The 24,384-nt window shown below is 42.7% G+C and overlaps 1 protein-coding gene across 1 annotated transcript in view; it reads right to left on the reverse strand.

The window, feature by feature from the left end:
• The window catches only part of VTA1 (vesicle trafficking 1), a 136,793-nt gene extending 115,129 nt beyond the window's left edge, over positions 1-21,664 (reverse strand). Inside the window, exon 1 of the mRNA XM_075267720.1 lies at positions 21,471-21,664. Coding sequence (XP_075123821.1) covers positions 21,471-21,576 — 106 coding nt within the window. The 5' untranslated portion in view covers positions 21,577-21,664. The remainder of the gene's footprint in view (positions 1-21,470) is intronic.
• Positions 21,665-24,384: the final 2,720 nt, after the last annotated feature.

Raw genomic sequence — 24,384 nt, forward strand, 5'->3', positions numbered from 1 at the left:
AGTTTTCTAGCTATGCTCTGTACAGAGACATAATCTATTCTCAATAGTGAATGCGATGATGTGTCAATGGGTTTATCTACAGAGGGGACATGTTTTTCTGTAATTCTGTTTGCGATATAAATGAGGTGACTGCTGCAAAAGAAAACACCTATGGAAATGACATGTATCGGTTTATTATTAGGCTTAGTGGTCAGAGTGAACATACACACACAAGATTACCTTTGCGAATGCAAATGTCGTGATTATGACAAAGCTTATGGCTGGGTTCCTACAGGATGCTTCGGCTATTGTAACATTATTTCTTCTGTAACTGCAGTTTTTGTTTTGTTTTTTGCAGAATGTGGGTTTCATTCAATGTCATCCACTTTTGCAGCTACTATACTTTGTAGTGATACAGCCGCCACTGAATCCATGGCCATCCAGTCTTTTACAGCTCATTTCCATCCACTGCTGCCATGACCCTTGGTTTGCACAGAACAAGGTATTTTAGGGCATTTCCTTTTTTTCTCCTATCCATGCCCTGTATGCAGAATAACTAACATAGGATAAAAACACTGGTCGTACATTATTATAGTTCAGCTAAAGCCATGTTCATACCATATTCAGTGTGTATATGCCCACCACATTCTTCCAGGGAGTGTTTTATCCATATCATTTTGCATCCTGCTTCACTTTCCAATACAATGGGCTACCACAAACAATGTTACCCACATAGTTATCATTATATTATTATTAACATGAATTCTTCTGGATGACCTATGCAACTTTAGGACAAAGGGTCCACGTGTTTAGACCACTTGTAGAGAAATAAAAAGAGCGCATTATACAGACCAATATAAAATCTATACGCCAAATGAATGGCTAGGACTTGTTGGTTTCCTGTAACTTAGATCTCTGAGGTTTCCTTCAGCATTTTTAAGATCAGAAAGAAGCTTAAAACTCATTAAGGCTAATGGTGTCCATAATTATTTTCTCAGCAGAGAGAAGAAATCGGAGGCTTTTCAGTATAATACATAGGAGCCCCAGAGGTTTCATATAATCTCTTAATCCCCTGCACAAACAGCATCTATACAGTCCTCCCTTTTGATGACACAATCACGGCCTTTACAGCAGAACAGATAGACTTTACAAGGCAGACAAAGCTGCTATTGCTACCTTAAATATACAGTACGCAGGAGATTTCCCCCAGGTCTACAGCAAGTGAGCATACTAAACAGGATAATAACTTCTAGTCATCTGATACTTACAAAATCTGCTTCATGAAGGAATCCGAGCACAGTTGTTACAATTAAGAAACAAAACCACACAAGCCACATTATATAGAATAAAAATATAGATTCTACAGCGTGTACAAGCATGTGAGCAATACATATGCAAAACAGATTAGAAGAACTGATACTTTTGTCCAGAAAATTAATCTCAATGGCCCACATTCACTAACAATTAGACAGTGTAAACCTGGGCTGCCTGATAGTGCACCAGATTTATCACAGTGACTGATGCTCCACATACACTGAAGTCCCATCTGCAGGCAGCATGTTATAGAGCAGTCAGTATAACCTGACACTTATTGACTGGAATCCCTGCTAATCCTGGGTTTAGGAGTCTGGTGGGAGGTCCTAATCCATGACTGACAGCCATATCTGTATGCATGCTCATACCAGGATCGCATCATTGAGCAGGAGCAGACTGTCAACCTCAGAATGGATTATAAAATTATGAAATATACAAATATACAAGTTCTATGCAATCTTTTCCCACAAAACAATCTGCTAAACCCCTCTTGTTCATTACAACTCCCCAAGTAGATTTGACTGCATTTTCAAGTTGCCGAGTTCCCTTTAAACAGGACCTTTCATCAGATTGGGCACAGGCAGTCCTATATACTGCTGGAAAGCTGACAGTGCGCTGAATTCAGCGCACTGTCGGCTTTCCCGATCTGTGCCCCGAGTAAAGCGCTATCGGTCCCGGTTCCGTAGCGCTTTACAGTCAGAAGGGCGTTCCTGACACTCTGTCAGGAACGTCCTTCTGCCCAGCAGCGCCTATCGCGCTGTATAGTGTGAGCGGGGAGGAACACCCCCCTCCCGCGCCTGATAATACTCGTCTATGGACGAGCACTGTGAGCAGAGGGAGGGGGGCGTTCCTCCCCGCTCACACTGTACAGCGCGATAGGCGCTGCTGGGCAGAAGGACGTTCCTGACAGAGTGTCAGGAACGCCCTTCTGACTGTAACGCGCTACGGAACCGGGACCGATAGCGCTTTACTCGGGGCACAGATCGGGAAAGCCGATAGTGCGCTGAATTCAGTGCACTGTCAGCTTTCCAGCAGTATATAGAACTGCCTGTGCCCAATCTGATGAAAGGTGCTCTTTAAGGATTCGCCCCTCACGCAGCCTAATCATATTTTTTTCTGAAGTGTTTTTCACAGAAAGTAAGCAGAGTTTCAGTCAGAATCCCATCCACATTGCAGGCAATGTTAGAAAAGAAAAAAAAAAACAAAAAAAACCACTGCGTTTTCACAACAGGAGGTCTAAAGGCTTCTTCATTCACTTTCTAGACATATGTCAGCTATAGCGAATATTTTATTATCTGTATCACTTATCACTTAGTCATGTCTACAAGAGACTCAGAGTCCTAGCTTGTTTCTTGAGAATTTTAAACACAGAATGTAACTTTTCAGAAACACTCTTCCACATGACCATGGACATATTTTTACCATTTCTGGTGAGGCTGTGGAGTAGGAGTTGTGGTCTCACAACAGAGTTGGAACCAATTACTGGTGGTGTTGGGAAAAAAAAAAAAAAAGATTACCAACTTCGGCTTAAAAGTAAAAAGTAATTATGCTACACTATTATTGATATTGTATAATTAATTTGTTGCATATTTACCTTTATAGGATTTCACTCACTGGCATTTGAACCTTGCTGTCAGGGTCAGGCTGTGGAAAAATAGACTGGTTGGAGGTTCGGCCTACCGAGTCCACAGCCCTGACCTCTGGATTTAGAGATTCTATACCTTGCTATACTCTTCCATTATACAGCCATGAGAAAAAGAAAGTACAGGCTCATTCACTTCTAAGTTTTATGTACCATATTAGATGAACACATAACAGATTCCAGCATTTCATTATTTGGTTAATAAGAATGAAATTGAAAATCCAAATGAAAAAAAAAATAAAAAAAAAATGAAAAAACCTAATAACACCCAAAAATCAATTGCTTGTAAAATCACCTTTAGATGAAGTCTATTACCTAATTCTGGAAGAAATTTAGTCCGCTCTTCTTTACAACATTGCTGAGGTTTGTATTTATACACAGCTCTTAAAAGGTCCCATCACAACATTTCAATTGGGTTGAGGTCTGGACGTTAACAAGGCCATTGCGTCATTCTTTTTCCAGTCATTCTGTTGTAGACTTGCTCTTGAGCTCGAGATTATTGTCCTGTTGCACGACCCAGTTTCGGCCAAGCATTATCTGTTGGATAGATGGCCTAGAATACTTTGGTATACGAAAGAGTCCATGGTAAACTCGATGCGTGCAAGGAGTCCAAGTCCAATGGCTGCAAAACCAGCCCAAATCGTCACCCATACACTGCCATTGCTTGGTAGGTTGCTTTCACACGGAGTAACGCTCCGCTCATTCTGACACATAAACACATGTCAGAGTGAGTGCTGTAAAACAGAATCCCATTGACCTCAATGGGTGCCATCTTACGCACGCTAAACATTGAAATCAATGGGAGGCTTTTTAACCCATTGATTTCAACGTGTAGCGCAGGTAAGACGGCACCCATTGAAGTCAATGGCATTCTGTTTTACAGCGCTCACTCTGACATGTGTTTACGTGTCAGAATGAGTGGAGCGTTACTCCGTGTGAAAGCAGCCATAGTTTGTAAGAGGAGTTTGTGCCGATATACTGGTTTTGGCCACACGTGGTGCTGTGCATTATGGCTAAATGCACTATGGTCTTGGATGTACAAAGAACATTGTTCTAGAAGCCTTTTGGTTTGCCATGTTCTTTTTAGACAAAAAGAGGACAATGTCTAATGACACAGAATCATTTGTTTTGTTGTTCATCTAAGGTTGCATTTACCTCATTTAAAGACCGAGTACCAGATATATTTACTACTACATCCCGCTATGTAAAACCCTAGAATTCAGAGAGGATGTGCTTTGTTATTCTCATGACTGTACGATAGGCAATGTGTGGAAAACCATTAAGGAATTATGGAAGTGGATATGTCCTAATAGAAGATCAGCTCCACAGTAATAATAATACAGATAATGTACAGACAGGTTTGCTCGCTGCATAAGCAACTTTTATTCCATTATGAAGCTAATAGCCTACAAATTAAATGCACATTATGTATTGATTTAAAGAATACACAAAGCACACAACATTAACCTTTCATCTAAAATAGTCGTTTCTACTTTCTGACCAGATATTCTAAGCTTTTGAGCATTTTATATTACTTCCAATGGCAGACTTGTCCTCACAGCAATTTGTGCAGACCTTTCTAACGTCTGCAAAGATCACATAGATATAAAAAAAAAAAAAAAAAAACATTTATCAAACTGCTCACAGGCACTGTGGAGGATTCTGTGGATTCATTTACATAAGCAACCATCCAGAACACACAGCAATGGCATTGTGATCAAGACACTGAATTATTCAGGTGAGCACCACAAAGCTCGGTTGTCCATAAAAAAACCATCAGTCCTAAGTGTTCTTGCATGTCAAGATTATCGCTAGAGATACACAGTCCACCTAGAGACTGCGCTGAGCGAGAGGGGTTATGGAATGGTGCTCTGCTGCCATCTACTGTACGTACACGATACAGATTATATTGGGAAATCAGAGATTGAAGCAATAGCCACTTTGTCATGATTCATTTTTCAGAGATACAAAAGTGCAGCCATTTAGATCGGCCCTTATTAATTATCTTCTCAGGAACAGATACAATTCGCACTTTGTTAGTAATACAACATGCTGTCAAAATGGGTCATCGGCTGCTTGGAAGCAAATCCAGTAATGAAAAGCTCTGGCTTTATTCTCGACATTTTAGTAACAAAGACATAGATAGAAAACTGTCGCCGCTAATGTTGACCTTAAAGGGAAACGGGATCTTCGTCGACAGGGAAATCTAATGGTGCTCATATGTGTTTTTACAGGTCTAAGCTAACATCTAGATATATGTATAACCATGCTTATAACAGGCTGATGAATATAAACTCCATAACACACATCTGTATTCCAGTGCAGACTACAATGGGTATCATGGTGTAACAGCTTTACCAAAGGAAACTGTGGCCCATTCGCTTGGACAAAGATCTAATTTTCATTTTTTATGGCGACCGTATCCCTAAGTAAGACACTATGAGAATAATTTGTGGGCATTTTATTGTAAAGGACAGAGATGATCATGTACACAAAAATGTAGGGTAGGCACAACCAAAATGAATGGGGCTGTGTGAGCTCTTTGGAGACAAATTCCTGGGTCACTCATGTAGGTAAAACATCATATAGGTAAAACAAGTCTCTTTTTGTATTTGTAGCCCATTCAGCATTTGCTTTCCGGTTTCTCAGGAAATTGTACAGATTATTAAACAGTAGCATTATGAACTACATTTTGTCCTACAAAAAATAAGCCCTCTCATGGGTCTGCAAAGGAAAAAATAAAGTTATGGCTTTTTGAAGGAGCGGAGAAAAAATGAAAAGGCAAAAATGAAAAAAAAAAGCAAAACCAAATAGTAATACAAAGTCTTTAATTCCTTCTCGCTGATGGCATTTTTCGATTTTTAATTGTCGTTTTTGACTCCTCGCCTTCCAAACTCCATAACTTTTTCTTTCCATCCACTGAACCATATCAGAGCTCAATGTTTGCGGGACAAATTTCACTTTGCACTGGTACCCTGCAATATCCTGTATGATGCACTAGGGAGCCGGAAAAAATTAGAATGGGATGGAATTGGAGAAAAACTGTGTTTGTGTGACTTTCTTACGGCGTTCACTGTGCAACAAAAATTTATTTTTAATTTAATTTTTAATCAAATTATTATAAAAGGCAAAACAGCCTCCAGGTTGGACCCCTCAGGCTGCGTTCACACAGAGTTTTTTGGTCAGGAATGGTCAGGAAAAATGCGCTCAGGAAAATTCCTGAGGCGTCTTTTTGAGGTGTTTCCTGAAGTGGTTTTTTTTTTTTTAAGCGTTTTCCATCTCATAAAATCAATGCAAGTCAATGGGAGTTAGAAAATCTGCCTGGCGGTTTGTCAAAAACGCTTCAGGATGGGGCCACACGGTGGCTCAGTGGTTAGCACTGCAGCCTTGCAGCACTGGAGTCCTGGTGTTCAAATCCCGCCAAGGGCATAAAACCATCTGCAAGGAGTTTGTATGTTCTCCCCGTGTTTGCATGGATTTCCATCCCATATTCCAAAGACATACTGATAGGGAAAAAATGTACATTGTGAACTCTATGTGGGGCTCACAATCTACATTAAAAAAAAAAAAAAAAAAAACGCTTCAGGAAACGTCAAGTGGTTTTTCCTCCTCCCATTGACTTGCATTGAATTTTTCAGGCAGAAAACACCTGAAGAATGGACGTGTTGCTTCATTTTTTTCTGCTAGCGGAAAGAGGAAGTTTACATAGGCCTGTATGGTGCACTCCAAGACGTATTGATCAAGTCCTTAAAGAGGAGCGCATCTTTTCTGGGCACAGGAGCTACATGGTCTGTACACCCTACCCATTTCCACACGTTCAGTGTTCACACGACCGGCGATCCCAGATGGATGCAGCCCTGGCCTAAAGGCACCTCACACAATTGAAACACATCACCCTATTTGGGTCTAGCATATTCTCCCCAGGATTAGGAGGAGATTCCAGGGTGAATTTGCGGTTCTACCATTTAGCAGAAGGAGCACAACTCTCTCTGTACCGTTGTCTTCTATAACGTCCAAGAGCTGTTTTATTAAACAGAGAAGAAGCTGTGTGAGGCTTGTTTTTATTCCCCCCCCCCCCCCGTATTAAATCATTATGCAAGGAAGATTAATTTCATTTTTCTAGTGGACTTGATCTGATCCCCTGACCACTTATATAGTACAATCACTATGCCCATCAGTACTACAATACCAGATAGCCTAAAGCGTTCTGCCTTCTGAAAGCCCTCTTGGCTGCAACACCCCAGAGACTACACGGCATGGATAATAGTAATCCACAAAGTCAGATATATAATATAGCTGCTGCGCACCAGAGACGACATCTGTGCCTAGAATCTCAATGTGCCATAAGAGCAGGACTGCACACAGAAGCTGCCTGATCAATGCAATACTCTATAAAAAAAAATCCAGAAGAATTGCAAGTTTTTATACTGGACACTAAGCACTAACAACATGCTGACCCTTTTGTATAGTTCACACCTCAGAATTGACCTCATTATCAGAGGCAGGATTACAATGAAAGTTAACATTTATATTACAGTACATTCAACTTTACAGTTTGAAGATCCTCCAATGTGAACTGTCACTTACATAGCTGAAGCAGATGTCTGTACAGGGATAAATACTTAGCTGGACAGGTCTGAAAGGGCAAGGACTAAAGAGAATGTCCCAATGTCTAAGCTGTATAGACCTTATACAGTCATGGCCAAAAGTTTTGAGAATGATACAAATATTAATTTTTACAAAGTCTACTGCTTCAGTTGTTCTAATGGCAATTTGCATATACTCCAGAATGTTATAAAGAGTGATCAGCTTAACAGCAATTACTTGCAAAGTCAATATTTGCCTAGAAAATGAACTTTATCCCCCAAAATACATTTCAACATCATTGCAGCCCTGCCTTAAAAGGACCAGCTAACATCGTTTCAGTGATTGCTCCTTAACACAGGTGTGGGTGTTGATGAGGACAGGGCTGGAGATCAATCTGTCATGATTAAGTAAGAATGACACCACTGGACACTTTAAAAGGAGGCTGGTGCTTGGCATCATTGTTTCTCTTCTGTTAACCATGGTTATCTCTAAAGAAACACGTGCAGTCATCATTGCACTGCACAAAAATGGCCTAACAGGGAAGAGTATCGTAGCTAGAAACATTGCACCTCAGTCAACTATCTATCGCATCATCAAGAACTTCAAGGAGAGAGGTTCCATTGTTGGCAAAAAGGCTCCAGGGCGCCCAAGAAAGACCAGCAAGTGCCAGGACCGTCTCTTAAAAGTGTTTCAGCTGCGGGATCGGGCTACCAGCAGAGCAGAGCTTGCTGAGGAATGGCAGCAGGCAGGTGTGAGTGCATCTGCACGCACTGTGAGGCGGAGACTCTTGGAGCAAAGCCTGGTCTCAAGGAGGGCAGCGAAGAAGCCACTTCTCTCCAGAAAAAACATCAGGGACAGACTGATATTCTGCAAAAGGTACAGGGAGTGGACTGCTGAGGACTGGGGTAAAGTCATTTTCTCTGATGAATCCCCTTTTCGATTGTTTGCGACATCTGGAAAACAGCTTATTCGGAGAAGACGAGGTGAGCGCTACCACCAGTCTTGTCTCATGCCAACTGTAAAGCATCCTGAAACCATTCATGTGTGGGTTTGCTTCTCAGCCAAGGGAATCGGCTCTCTCACAGTCTTGCCTAAAAACACAGCCATGAATAAAGAATGGTACCAGAATGTCCTCCAAGATCAACTTCTCCCAACCATCCAAGTGCAGTTTGGCAATCAACAATGCCTTTTCCAGCATGATGGAGCACCTTGCCATAAAGCAAAGGTGATAACTAAATGGCTCTGGGAACTAAACATAGAGATTTTGGGTCCATGGCCTGGAAACTCCCCAGATCTTAATCCAATTGAGAACTTGTGGTCAATCATCAAGAGACGGGTGGACAAACAAAAACCTACAAATTCTGACAAAATGCAACCATTGATTGTGCAAGAATGGACTGCTATCTGTCAGGATTTGGTCCAGAAGTTGATTGAGAGCATGCCAGGGAGAATTGCATAGGTCCTGAAGAAGAAGGGTCAACACTGCAAATATTGACTTACTGCATTAACTCATTCTAACTGTCAATATAAGCTTTTGTTACTCATAATATGATTGCAATTATATTTCTGTATGTGATAAAAACATCTGACAAACACACATAAAAACCAGAGGGCAGCAGATCATGTGACAATATAAGATTTGTGTCATTCTCAAAACTTTTGGCCATGACTGTACACACAACTGCATTCCACATGTGTGCAACCCAGAGATATGACGCAGTGAGCTCCAAACGTCCGATCACTCGAGTACTGAACTAACAACTTTCTGCCTATTCAGTACAGTAGCAATCCTAGATGTACAGGATCTCACAGCATCGGAACTCACTGTAATGCAGCAAATTCTATTAATATGCCTATGGTCAGTCCGGGAAACACGGCACATGAAATGGTCATGTGAAAAAAGCACAAACAGTAGGAGATAATCTTTACCCAGTGCCCTTCCACACCTTTCCAGAACGTCTGCTTCAGCTATGTATGTATTTGACATTCACCACTAATAAACCTGCAAGAAATGGAAATACAATACTTCACCGTATAACAAAGTGATTCTCCTACAAATGTACATAAAAGAAACTGGAACATATTTATCACTAAAGACTTTAGGACCAGGACTATCAATAGTATATTAGTAATATAGATGACCCCCCCCCCCCCTTCCTCAGAAATAATTCTACAGAACGTATCACTGTCTAATAAGTTATCATTGTGCAAACTGAAGAAATAAAACAGAGCGCTACAGGAGATGGCGATTGGTAAGAGAATTACAATCTAGGTATATAGCTAGAAAAATGTTGGAAGATTTCAAAAATGTTACTAAAGGCAGGAAAAGCTTCTTATATGAATGAAGAAACAGAAGAGCAGCCTGCAATAGAAAGATACTAAAGACAAGCCTCGGAGCCTTCACAAGGCTCCCGGCTGTTGTAGTAACTGGACGCCGGCCACAGAGCTTGCCCAGGGTGCCAGCAATCCCCGGCAAAATGGCCCCTCTGTCAGCTTTTGACTGAGGCGCCAGAGACTCGGTGGCTATGACAGCCGCTTGACTCTGGAGTGGCTGCCATATTTAAACACCCGACATCCGCCTTACTATTACAGCGGATGTCAGGAAGAGGTTAAAAAAATATAATAATTTAAAAAACATATCTCAGAAAACCCACTTAAAGGGGTATTCCCATCTTTAGGATCCTATCTATATACTGGTAAACTATGTAAATTGAAGACTTTTCCTAAATATATTGCTTTAGAAATGCTGCTTTGTTTGCCTGCTATGTAGGCTTATTCCTCCCATTGTTTACACGGCGTTACCATAACCAAAGACCTATGAGATAGGACAAGTGACATCACTCACTGCTCTGCTGGCAGGACAATTAGTTCAGCTAAGTGCAGTTTGCTGATAAAGCCTGGTCTGTTATCACTTTACGTAAACACACAGATAAACAGAGTCCATTTTCTACAAGAATGCGCATATTATCTGATCTGCATAAGTATTGTGATATTTCAGTGTCCATTCAGCAAGAGGGGGAGGGGAGAAATACAGGCAGTGAGAAGAAGAGACAACAGGCAAACTGCTGAAATAGTGAGATGGGAATACCTCTTTAACAAAAAGCAAGGTAAATGAAGAAAAGAAATATCTAAAAATCACATCAATATTTGGTGTGACCGCCCTTTGCCTTTAAAGCTGTAGCTATTCTTTTAGGTACACTTGTACACAGTTTTTAAAGGAACTTGGCAGGGAGGTTGCTCAGGACATTTTGGGGTACTAAGCACAGATCTTCTGTGGAAGTAGGCTTACGCAAATCCTTCTGTCTTTTCACATAATCTCCGACAGACTTGATATTGAGATCAGGGTCCTGTGGGGGTCATATCATCAGGTTAGATGCTCATCACTTCCATGATTCCTCCTCTAAAGATGGTCACACCAAATACTGACGCGACTTACATTTCTCATTTTCTCATTCACTTAATTTTGCTAATTGACAAAATATTCTTAGGGCCCGTTCACACAGGCACAGAGGTGGCAGATTATGGCGCGGAATCCTTGTCATAATCCGCGCCCTCACAATGGTGGTCTATGGAGACCGCTAGCGATCCTTTTGCCGCCAGCGGAAAAAAGAAGCAAGCTGCCCTTTCTTCAGGTTGATTCCGCGGCTTGTTGACTGCGTCGTCCGCCTCGCGGCAGCAACCTCCATTCATTTGAGACTACTCCAGAGGGAAAAGTCGCGACTGTCAGAAGCCGTGACAGTCGTGGCAGACTGATTTTGGCCCAAGAGTGACGCGGCTCCCTGCGTCACTCTCGGGGCCAAAATCCGCCCTTTTGCTCCCCTGTGTGAACGGGACCTTACTTTGCAGCTTTTTTTCCACAACTGCCTAAACAAGCCTTGAATATCTTTGTATACACAATAGAAAATAAAATCTATCCTAAACCAGTTCAGTAACTGCAATTAATAGTTCTAGGCCACCACATTATAATGAACCTATACTGACTTCCCTATCACAACATTGGAAATGAAAACTAACCACATGATAAAGGGTTACACAGGTATTGTAAGTCAATAGAAACTAACATTAGAACAGGCATCTTGTGCTGACCTCACTGCCTTGTGACACTTTGTCACCATGATGTAACAATAATGGAATGCTCGACACTCCCTACTGAGAAACTATTGCCCTACTAATTCTGATAACGTCATTCTTTGTCACCAAATGCCAAGGTGCACACCAGCCGATCAAGAAAAACATGCGATTATTATGTAAAGGAAACAGCCACACACCAGGATACAGGATACTGACTGCAAACCGCTGTTACTAGCAGATAAAGTACTATAGAACATTATGGGATATGAATCATTTTCTCAATAGTAACACATAGAAAATATAACAACACCGTTACACTCACTGTTAAAAGGTTGTTTTTTCTCTCTCCTAAAATGCATGAGTGGTCGGACACTTGATTCAAGTTAGATTTGACATCTTTTAGGAAATACTTGTGTCCACATGACACTATTGTGGAGCATCTTTTCTGAGGCTAGGCTCTCACAGGGCGTCTTCTTCACATGGATATGTTTTGTAAGCACAGCTGAAACCCGCATATGAAAAAAAAACAAGCATTTTTCTATTTCTAAATGCATAAATAAAGCAGCAGCCACACGCGATGACAATATTAGCACCCCATGTATCTGCTGATTTTTTTTTTTCCCCCTAGATGAGTTTTTAAAAAGGACCTTGTCTAAAGAAAGTCCAACTCTTGGCATCATGTAATAGGCGCTGCTCCACTAATTCTGGCACAACTGGTGGCAGAGCCAAACCCCATAACTGAGTTGTAGCAGCTTTTATTCAGTTAACCCTCCTTCATATTTATGTGTAAAAACAAAAGGAGAGAGACACCGAGCGCTCTAAGTGCAGTATTGTATAGAGCTTAATACATGAAGTAATGATATAGAGGCAAAAAACCAGATGGCCTCTCACCTGGAGTAGGTCACGTTTAGGTCCAGGAGAGAGTGGCAGCAGAACCAGCAAAACACCGGAAGTACCGGAGAAGTAGGCTATAGGAAGACACAGGTCCGCGCTCACTGGTAGACTTAGATAAATGACGGGTAGTCAGGTATTAAAATGAACCATAGATTATTTATTGATGTAGAACAAGAACAAGCACTGTGCTTGTTCTTGTTCTACATCAATAAATAATCTATGGTTCATTTTAATACCTGACTACCCGTCATTTATCTAAGTCTACCAGTGAGCGCGGACCTGTGTCTTCCTATAGCCTACTTCATATTTATGAGTACAGTGACAACTGGAGGTCGATTTGGGTCTGACGCTGTCCAATTAACGCTGCCAATATTAGACTAGTGGGGTTAGTAACACCTATTTGTTAAAGGGGTTCTCCAGGATTTTAACCGACCGCTCCACAGATTGGTTTGGGTGTCAGACTTCGAACAATCAGCTGATGTGACCACTGGAAGACATATACTAAGTATGTGGCCAGAAATGGCCCTGCGCCAGGTGCCAACACTACAGTGCATGGAGCACCATACAGTGTAGTGATGGCACCTTGAATTGGGGCCCCATTCACTTCATTAGGAGCAGGGCTGCTTCCGGATGTATACTCAGTATATGTCCTCCAGCAGCTGTATCAATTGATCTGTTTGGGGTATAGGTGCTGGACCTGATCGGATACCGAGGACCTATCCTGTTCCTAGCTCATCAATATTAAAAATATTCAAATCCTGGACAACCCCATTAATTTATTAAAACACATCCAGGAGGTACAATGGAGGAAAGGCACATCACACAGCTCAAAAATTAAAGGTGCTGAAAAGTTGATATTTTATAGGGTAGCTAACTTCTTCATACCACAGCCATATTTAGTTTTTGAATTTTATACCTTGTAAGGTACTTGCAACTTTGAGTTACTGTTCGAAAGAACATTTAACCCCTTCCCACCAAAGGGTTTTTTGTAATGTTTTAAATACTGGAAACCTGGAAAAAAAAATGTGCGTGGGTTGGAGAAAAACTAAGTTTGTGAGACTTTCTTACAGGCTTTGTTTTTATGGCATTTACTGAACAGCTAAAATGACATTTTATCCTGTATTCTATACATTGGTCCAATTTTGGCAATATCAGATTTATATAGTATTTTTTTTGTTTTTTTAAGTTTTAGCTCCCTAACCCCTTAACGCTCAGGTCAGTAATAGTACGTCCTTGCAAGTAGCACGTTAGCACTCAGCTCAGTACTATCACTGACCTGTAATGGCATGGGCACACAGCCGAGAGCCAGGACAAGCTGCCCCGCTAAATCACAGGTCAGATCGGCGGTTTTAATCCTTTCAATGTCGCGGACACATGTCCACGACATCGAAAGAGTTGCTTGCTTTGTGGACCCCCTGGGCACCCCTCGCGGCGAGATCAGGGGGTGCCCTGATGCATTTTATGCAGCCCGGGATCTGGCTAGGACCCCCTCGTACCTGGTTGATCCTGCCGTGATCCCGTAAGTGTGTCCATGCGTCTCCATAGACTCACTTCCTGTATAGTCTGCAATACACGTGTATTGCAGGCTATAGTACTGGACCAGCAATCAGAGTATTGCTGGTCCAAGTATACTTATAGAACAAATAAAAAATGCAAAAAAAAAAGTGTAAAAATACATTAATAAAGTGTATGAAATGAATGAATGAATGAATGAAGCCCCCAAATTCCTTTTTCCTATATGAAATGAGATATATAAAAAAAACAACTAAAAATTAAAAAGAACTATGCATATTTGGTATCGCCGCGTCCGTAACAAACTGTACAATAAAACTAAAACATTATTTCACCTATATGGTAAACGTCGAGAAAAAAAAACGGGAAAAAAAATACTGGAAATAATTTTTGGCCATCTCACCTTAGAAAATATGCTATAAAAAGTGATCTAAAAGTCGTATGTACACCAAAACAGTACCAATAAAAAGCACAGGATGTCCCGCAAAAAATAAGCCCTCAACCAACTCTGTCAACCGAAAAATAAAAATGTTACGCATCTCAGAAGATGGAGATGCAAAAAACATTGATTTATGTCCCCAAATGAGTTTTTGTTCTGTAAAATTACTAAACGCATAAAAAAAATAATATAAATGAGGTATCGCCGTAACCGTACTGACCCACAGAATAAAGGTCACATGATACTTATACTGTACGCTGTGTGGAAAAACATTTAAAAAGTAAAATGCAATGCCAAAATTGATTTATTTATCCACCAAAAAAGAGTTAATAAAAAATAGTCAATAAGTTATATGCACCCAAAAATGGTGTCATTACAAAATGCATCATATCCCAGAAAAATACAAGCACTCATATGGTCTCATCAACACAAAAATAAAAAAAATATAGCTTGAATAATGTGAAGACAAAAAAAACAAAAATCGCCAAATGCGTCAGGAGGGGAATATATAAGCGGTATGAGCGTATATCAGGGTACAGACCAGTTTTGCAGCTTACAAGAGAAAATACAATAGAAGAGACCCCCAAAGTGACCCCCCCCCCAATCATAGGAGCTACTGGGACTTAGTAGGGAATTTGGTGCTCCCAATGTACTTCGCACAACTTACATATTCCCTCTTCGCCATCCGCTGTGCATTCACGTCTGGGATACTAATACTCGCTACACCCCCTGATAAATTCTTTGAGGAGTGCAGTTTCTAAAATGGGGTCACTTGTGGGGGTTTCCCACTATTGTGGTACTTCTAGGGCTCTGTAAATGCAACACGGTATCTAAAAACCATCCTAATGAAATTGCTGTCCGAAATCCCTAAAGGTGCTCTTTGATTTCTGAGGATACGTATTAAGTCACGTTGCACAGAAGGGCCACATATGGGATATTTCTACAAACTGCAGAATCAGAGAAATAAATATTATTATTATTGTTTATTTATATAGCACCATTAATTCCATGGTGCTTTACATTTGGGGGTTACATACAATACACAAAATATACAGGTACATATCATACTAACAGTGATCGGCTGGCACAGTGGGGTAGAGGGCCCTGCCCGCGAGGGCTTACAATCTATGAGGGGAGGGGGGTAGAGACAGAAGGAGAGGGGGGAGATAAATATTATGGTATGTTTTGCTGTTAACCCCTTTATTACAGAAAAATGTGGTTTAAAATGAAAAATGTGCATAAAAAAGTGATTTTCTTGAAAATCTGACAATTTGCTATTAAAGTTATAAGCCTTCTAGCTTACTAAAGTAATAGGACATTGAAGAAACAATGCCAATATAAAGTAGACATATGGGAGATGTTAATTAGGAAGAATTTTGTGTGATAGGATTATCAGTGTTTTTACCAGAATAAAACTTTTTTTATTAAATTTTCAGTATATTGTCCTTTTTATAACAAACAAATGCAAAGTATAATGACTAAAATTTACCACCAACATAAACTACAATGTGTCACGAAAAAACAATCTTGGAATCACCTGGATAGGTAAATGCATTATGAAGCTATCCTCACAAAGTAAAAGACGTCATATTTCAAAAACGGGGTCTGAGCCTTAAAGAGGACCTTTCACCACTTTTGGGCACATGCAGTGTTATATACTGCTGGAAAGCTGACAGTGCGCTGATTTCAGCGCACTGTCGGCTTTCCCGATCCGTGCCCGGTGTAAAGCGCTATCGGTCCCGGTACCGTAGCGCTTTACAGTCAGAAGGGCGTTTCTGACCATTAGCCAGAGACGTCCTTCTGCCTCGCGACGCCTATCGCGCTGTACAGTGGTGCGGGGAGGAACGCCCCCTCCCGCTCCTGATAACACTCGTCTATGGACGAGCTGTGCGAGCAGAGGGAGGGGGCGTTCCTCTCCGCTCCACAGCACAGCGCGATAGGCGCCGCGAGGCAGAAGGACGTCTCTGGCTAATGGTCAGAAACGCCCTTCTGACACTAAAGCGCTACGGTCCCGGGACCGATAGCGCTTTACACCGGGCACGGATCGGGAAAGCCGACAGTGCGCTGAAATCAGCGCACTGTCAGCTTTCCAGCAGTATATAACACTGCATGTGCCCAAAAGTGGTGAAAGGTCCTCTTTAAAGGGATCCTACCACTAAAGCCGACGTGGTAATTAGAAAAAATGTTGCTTTAGTGGTAGAATCCCTTTAAGGCCCCAAGTACCCTGCGTCCTTAAAGGGGCTCTATCAGCAAAATCATGCTGATACAGCCCCACATATGCGTGAATAGCCTTTAAAAAGGCTATTCAGGCACCGTAAAAGTTATATTAAACTACCCCCCCCGTTTTAAAATAATAACCTAAAAAAGAATGTGCTCTACTTACAGATCGTGCACGCTGAGTGGGCATTCAGGGTGTGTCTTCATCTTCAGCCACGCCTCTTCTTCCTCCGATCCCGTCCTCCTCCGGCGCTCGCTCGCAGACACTGATAAAAAACAATAGGCTGGGCGCATGCGCAGTAGCCATAGTAGAAGCCGCATGCTACTGCGCATGCGCCCAAGCTATTTTTTTTATCAGTGTCCGCGAGCGAGCGCCGGAGGAGGACGGGACCCGAAGACATCGGAGGAAAAAGAGGCGTGGAGGAAGATGAAGACACACCCTGAATGCCCGCCCAGCGTGCACAATCCGTAAGTAGAGCACATTCTTTTTTAGGTTATTATTTTAAAACGGGGGGGTAGTTTAATATAACATTTACGGTGCCTGAATAGCCTTTTTAAAGGCTATTCACGCATATGTGGGGCTCTATCAGCATGATTTTGCTGATAGAGCCCCTTTAAGGGGCTAAAACTCAAAACTTGGACAAAAAAAAAAAAAATTCTTAGAGTTGCCATATTCTGACATCTGAACTTTTTTAAATTTCCATATACAGGAATGCCTTAGGCATCTTTTTTTGCAATACCAATTTGGGGAATATCTATAGTATATATTACTCTATGTCAAGACTTTCATGGGAAGAGAAAAAGCAAAAAACAGCATTTCGGCTCTTTTGATATTCTTCTCACTACAGTGTTCCCCATATGAGTAAAATATTTTCATAAGTTTGTAGTAGCGTTCCCCCCCCATAGTATTATATGCTGCTCAATACGCCCCCCCCACACACAGTATTATCTACGCCTCAGTACGTCCCCCACACACAGTATTATCTGTGCCTCAGTACTGCCCCACTGTACTATATATTCCTCAGTACACCCCCCACCCCAATGTATTATATGCTCCTCAGTACGCCCCCCCCACCCCAATGTATTATATGCTCCTCAGTACACCCTCTCACCCCAATGTATTATATGCTCCTCAGTACCCCCACTGTTTTATGTACTCTTCAGTACACCCCCACCCCACTGTATTATATGCTCCTCAGTCACCCCCCCCACTGTATTATATGCTCCTCAGTACACCCCCACCCCACTGTATTATATGCTCCTCAGTACACCCCCACCCCACTGTATTATATGCTCCTCAGTACACCCCCACCCCACTGTATTATATGCTCCTCAGTACACCCCCACCCCACTGTATTATATGCTCTTCAGTACACCCCCACCCCACTGTATTATATGCTCTTCAGTACACCCCCCACCCCAATGTATTATATGCTCCTCAGTACACCCCCACTCCGCTTTATTATATGCTCCTCAGTACACCCCCACACCACTGTATTATATGCTCCTCAGTACACCCCCACACCACTGTATTATATGCTCCTCAGTACACCCCCACACCACTGTATTATATGCTCCTCAGTACACCACCACCCCACTGCATTATATGCTTCTCAGTACACCCCCACCTCACTGTATTATATGCTCCTCAGTACACCCCCACTGTATTATATGCTCCTCAGTACGCCCCCTACCCCACTGTATTGTATGCTCCTCAGTACGCCCCCTACCCCACTGTATTGTATGCTGCTCAGTACACCCCCACCCACTGTATTATATGCTCTTCAGTACACCCCCCACCCCAATGTATTATATGCTCCTCAGTACACCCCCACACCGCTTTATTATATGCTCCTCAGTACACCCCCACACCACTGTATTATATGCTCCTCAGTACACCCCCACACCACTGTATTATATGCTCCTCAGTACACCCCCCCCCCACTGTCTTATATGCCCACACACACTGTATTATATACTCCTCAGTACACCCCCCACTGTATTGTATGCTCCTCAGTACACTCCCCCACCCCACTGTATTATATGCTCCTCAGTCACCCCCCACTGTATTATGTACTCTTCAGTACACCCCCCCACACACTGTATTATATGCTCCTCGGTACACACACACCCACACTGTATTACATGCTCCTCAGTACTCCCCCCAGCCAACCGTATTACATACTCCTCAGTACTCCCCCCAGCCCAATTTATTGTATGCTCCTCAGTATGCCCCCCACCCCACTGTATTATATGCTCCTCAGTACACCCCACTGTATTATATGCTCCTCAGTACACCCCACTGTATTATATGCTCCTCAGTACACCCCACTGTATTATATGCTCCTCAGTACACCCCACTGTATTATATGCTCCTCAGTACACCCCACTGTATTATATGCTCCTCAGTACACCCCACTGTATTATATGCTCCTCAGTACACCCCACTGTATTATATGCTCCTCAGTACACCCCACTGTATTATATGCTCCTCAGTACACCCCACTGTATTATATGCTCCTCAGTACACCCCACTGTATTATATGCTCCTCAGTACACCCCACTGTATTATATGCTCCTCAGTACACCCCACTGTATTATATGCTCCTCAGTACACCCCACTGTATTATATGCTCCTCAGTACACCCCACTGTATTATATGCTCCTCAGTACACCCCACTGTATTATATGCTCCTCAGTACACCCCACTGTATTATATGCTCCTCAGTACACCCCACTGTATTATATGCTCCTCAGTACACCCCACTGTATTATATGCTCCTCAGTACACCCCACTGTATTATATGCTCCTCAGTACACCCCACTGTATTATATGCTCCTCAGTACACCCCACTGTATTATATGCTCCTCAGTACACCCCACTGTATTATATGCTCCTCAGTACAACACACACTCTATCATACTTACCCATGAAGAGCCACCACGAGTCCTCCTCCAGACTGCATGCGTGATGACATCATCACACCTACGTCAGGGCAGAGGGCATTCTCTGCAGTCAGTGTAGGCCGCGGTTGCACATACAACTGAAAGCAGTGATCCGCTCACTATCGGGGAATCGGATTTCCCGTTAGTGAGCAATCCAAGCGATGGCGTGCGGGCCGTAGTTTGAGGACCCCTGGTCTAAAGCATATGTCACTAACTGCACGTTATCCAGTCAGGAAGGCTGATATATGAACTGCCAAAACCAAACTTCAGTGGCATGTAGATATGGGGAATGGTATCTCAATAATCTTTTAGGATGTTTGGCCCCAGGTGGCATAAACGCCTCAGTGTGGCAGCGGTGTCTTACAGTCTCTGCAAAGTGGATTGGATTCTAGTGAAACCCATCCACATATTGAAGAAATACACGCAGTGGAAATGCTTTCCAAAACCGTTGTGCTTTAGGTAGCCACAGCAAGTGAATTATACCTAGGGAAACGCTGTTTCCCTAGGTATAATTGAAGCAGAAATTCTGCAAAGGAAAACTCTACAGACTTTCTATGAAAAGTGCAAAGGGAAAAACCGCAGTGCCTTAAAGCCGAGGCCCCATGTTATGGAAACACAGCTTTTTTGTTGCAGATTTTGCTGCAGTTTTTGGAGCCAAAGCCAGGAGTGGATTGAGCAGAAGGTAGATGTATAAATACTTCCTATATATTTCCCATTCTGCAACAATAAAAGCTGTGTTTCCACAACGCAGGGCCTCAGCCTAAATGTCCTGCCACTAGAGATGAAGTATAAAAAGACCCTAAACACAAAAAGGCCACAAAATATTAAAGGGGGTCTATCACCTCCCCCAAGCATATCAAGTAGGATGGGTCATAGCAGTGGAAGCATCAATGCTCACTGCACAGGGTGGTGCACACAGGTGGTTGGTGTTAGGGCCCCTTCACACGGCATAAGCGCGCCGCTCATTTAGACACGTATACACGTGTCCGAGCGCGGCGCTTCAAAACAGAGCCCATTGATTTCAATGGGAAGCGTGCATATATGCCGATATACACGCGCTTCCCATTGAAATCAATGGGCTCTGTTTTGAAGCGCCGCACTCGGACACGTGTCTAAATGAGCGGCGCGCTTATGCAGTGTGAAGGGGCCCTCAGGGGACTGCCTGCCAAAAGCAAAATGCTCCATATCTGCCCCAGTGCACCAAACTGACTCATTTGCAAAAGCCTTCAAAGTAGTTTTTTTTTCCAAATCTACAAGTGTCCTGTATAATAAAAGTATATTATATCACTGTAATGTTACTAATGGCGATGGTCGATTATGCTTGGAAAGTGGTTGACTCCCTTTAGTCAGCTAAAATTGACAATTCTGGCCATTTCGGTCTATAATTGTGAAGAGAAGAAAAAAAAAATATCGGTTTGCAACAGCTGACTTTTATGTAAGAAGATAAAATCCGACGTGCTGGGTCTTGTATGGAGGCTCAAATGCCAGTGTGACCCTAATGCTAGTCGCTTATATACAGACAATTATCTTATATCTATAACTAAGCTTTATATTATACTGTAATGGGTATTCTGATAGAATTAGTGAGCGGTGCAGATATAAGATATCCATTGCTGACTACAGTATATCAGTATAGTATATGATAGTATACAGCAGATATATCATCATCACCCACAGCTACATTAGTACATAGCCCTGATCATATCACTTATATACAGTAACACCTCTGTATATACCACAAGCACCAGTGTACATAGTTTATAGGGCCAGTATGCTATAGGTATACAGCCAGTGTATTGTATATCCCCTTGTGTGGTTACAACTTCCTATCAGCCCCCTCCCCCTCATTACAGGTGAGCGGTTACTCACAATAATAAGCCACCACTGGGTCCCTCTTGTCATGTTCCTGAGCTGTCCTCAGGTGATGCTGCAGGGACTTGAACTGGGCAGGTACAGGGGGCATCGGGGCCGCCATTTCCCGGCACCTATAGACAGCTGATAGTGACAGGAGGCAGACAACACACAGCGCACAACACACCGCTGCTCTTCCGCTTCCGTCTGTCAATGGGAGGGCTCTGTGTGACGTATGGCGGGAACGGGAGGCGGGCTGTGTAACTACCACGCTGCGGGGCTAGTGTCTGTCAGGACAGGGAAGCCATAGCCAGGATGTACTGATGTACTGAGGAGTATATAATACATTGGGGTGGGGGGTGTACTGAAGAGCATATAATACAGCGGGGTGTGGGGTTGTACTGAGCAGCATACAATACAGTGGGGGGTGTACTGAGGAGTATATAATACAGTGGGGGGTGTACTGAGGAGTATATAATACAGTGGGGGGAGTACTGAGCAGCATATAATACAGTGTGGGGGGGGTACTGAGGAGTATATAATACAGTGTGTGGGGGGGCGGGTACTGAGGAGCATATAAGATAGTGGGGTGGGGGGAGTACTGAGGAGCGTATAATACATTGGGGTGGGAGGTCGTACTGAGGAGCATATAATACATTGGGGTGGGGGGTGTACTAAAGAGCATATAATACAGTGGGGTGGGGGGCGTACTGAGGAGCATATAATACAGTGGTGTGGGGGTGTACTGAGGAGCATATAATACATTGGGGTGGGGGGTATACTGAAGAGCATATAATAAAGTGGTGTGGGGGTGTACTGAGGAGCATATAATACAGTGGGGGGTGTACTGAGGAGTATATAATACAGTGGGGGGTGTACTGAGGAGTATATAATACAGTGGGGGGAGTACTGAGGAGTATATAATACAGTGGGGGGGGTGTACTGAAGAGCATATAATAATACTGGGGGTGTACTGAGCAGCATATAATACAGTGTGGGGGGGTACTGAGGAGTATATAATACAGTGTGTGGGGGGCGGGTACTGAGGAGCATATAAGATAGTGGGGTGGGGGGAGTACTGAGGAGCGTATAATACATTGGGGTGGGAGGTCGTACTGAGGAGCATATAATACATTGGGGTGGGGGGTGTACTAAAGAGCATATAATACAGTGGGTGGGGGTGTACTGAGCAGCATACAATATAGTGGGGTGGGGGGCGTACTGAGGAGCATATAATACAGTGGTGTGGGGGTGTACTGAGGAGCATATAATACATTGGGGTGGGGGGTATACTGAAGAGCATATAATAAAGTGGTGTGGGGGTGTACTGAGGAGCATATAATACAGTGGGGGTGTACTGAGGAGCATATAATACAGTGGGGTGGGGGGGTGTACTGAGGAGCATATAATACATTGGGGTGAGGGGGGGCGTACTGAGGAGCATATAATACAGTGGGGGGGGGTGACTGAGGAGCATATAATACAGTGGGAGGTGTACTGAAGAGTACATAATACAGTGGGGGGTACTGAGGAGCATATAATACATTGGGGTGGAGGGGCGTACTGAGGAGTATATAGTACAGTGGGGCGGTACTGAGGCACAGATAATACTGTGTGTGTGGGGGACGTACTGAGGAGTAGATAATACTGTGGGGGGGGGGGCGTATTGAGCAGCATATAATACTATGGGGGGGACGCTACTACAAACTTATGAAAATATTTTACCCATATGGGGAACACTGTAGTGGGAAGAAAATCAAAAGAGCCGAAATGCTGTTTTTTGCTTTCTCTGTTCCCATAAAAGTCTTGACATAGAGTAATATATGCTATAGATATTCCCCAAATTGGTATTGCAAAAAAAGATGCCTAAGGCATCCCTGTGTATGGAAATTTAAATTTTTTTAAAAAAGTTCAGATGTCAGAATATGGCAACTCTAAGAATTTTTATTTTTTTTGTCCAAGTTTTGGGTTTTAGCCCCTTAAAGGGGCTCTATCAGCAAAATCATGCCGTGAGCGTTTTTTAAACCGGACACAGAGTACTGCATGTCCGTCTCTGTGTTTAAAAAAAAAACGGTTTCGCCGCGGAGAGCATACAACGCTCACGGCCGGACACTTTTGAAACCCATTCATTTGAATGGGTTTGGAAAGATGCCGGCAAATTTCCATCTCCTGCCCTGTTTTGTGCAGGAAACGTAAACCTGCGGAACGGAGAGCGGGCGCAGATGTGAACGAACCCTTACCAGTTTACGTATTGGTGAAGACTAGTTTTTATACTGAATGCCGAATTTGTAGTCTGAAAGGATTTTTTTTCCCCTGATATGGTGCAACTGAAATCACCCTCATGGTTTTTTTTTGCCTTCCTTTGGATAAACACTGTAGGGTTATAGGTTGTACTTTATAAACCTGTGTCTACATTTAATATAATATGTTACTATTTGAGGGGGTTACAATGTAATGGGGCATATTGTGTGGGAGACACTATGGGGGTCATTATATTGTATGAGGGGTCATAATGAGGCATTATATTGTGTGTAGGGACACTGTGGGGTCCATGATAGCTTACGCTGTGTGCAGGCACTACGAATGCATTATTATTATATATAATCCACACATATACATACGTGTGTGTGTGTGTAACTCGCTGTTTATGTTGTAAAACCTGCTACAACTTCCTATAGCATTCTGTATTTCTCATAATGTCACTGTAGCCGATAACCACAGCACTACAAGGCTGTAATAGCGCATAGAGAAACTATAGTTAGGTGTGCGGGGGGTCCAACAGATTGTCCCCATACATAGAGCTCGGGCTCTTCCGACATTTTCCTCTCACAATACAATAACATCCTGGCTATGGCTTTTTTTTTTTTTATCGAAGGCCTCAAACAGTGCCAACGTAAACACCACAGTGCACGAAAAAAGTGGGGTGCCACTA

Source organism: Leptodactylus fuscus, chromosome 3 (assembly GCF_031893055.1).
Source record: "Leptodactylus fuscus isolate aLepFus1 chromosome 3, aLepFus1.hap2, whole genome shotgun sequence".
Classification (NCBI taxonomy): Eukaryota; Metazoa; Chordata; class Amphibia; order Anura; family Leptodactylidae; genus Leptodactylus; species Leptodactylus fuscus.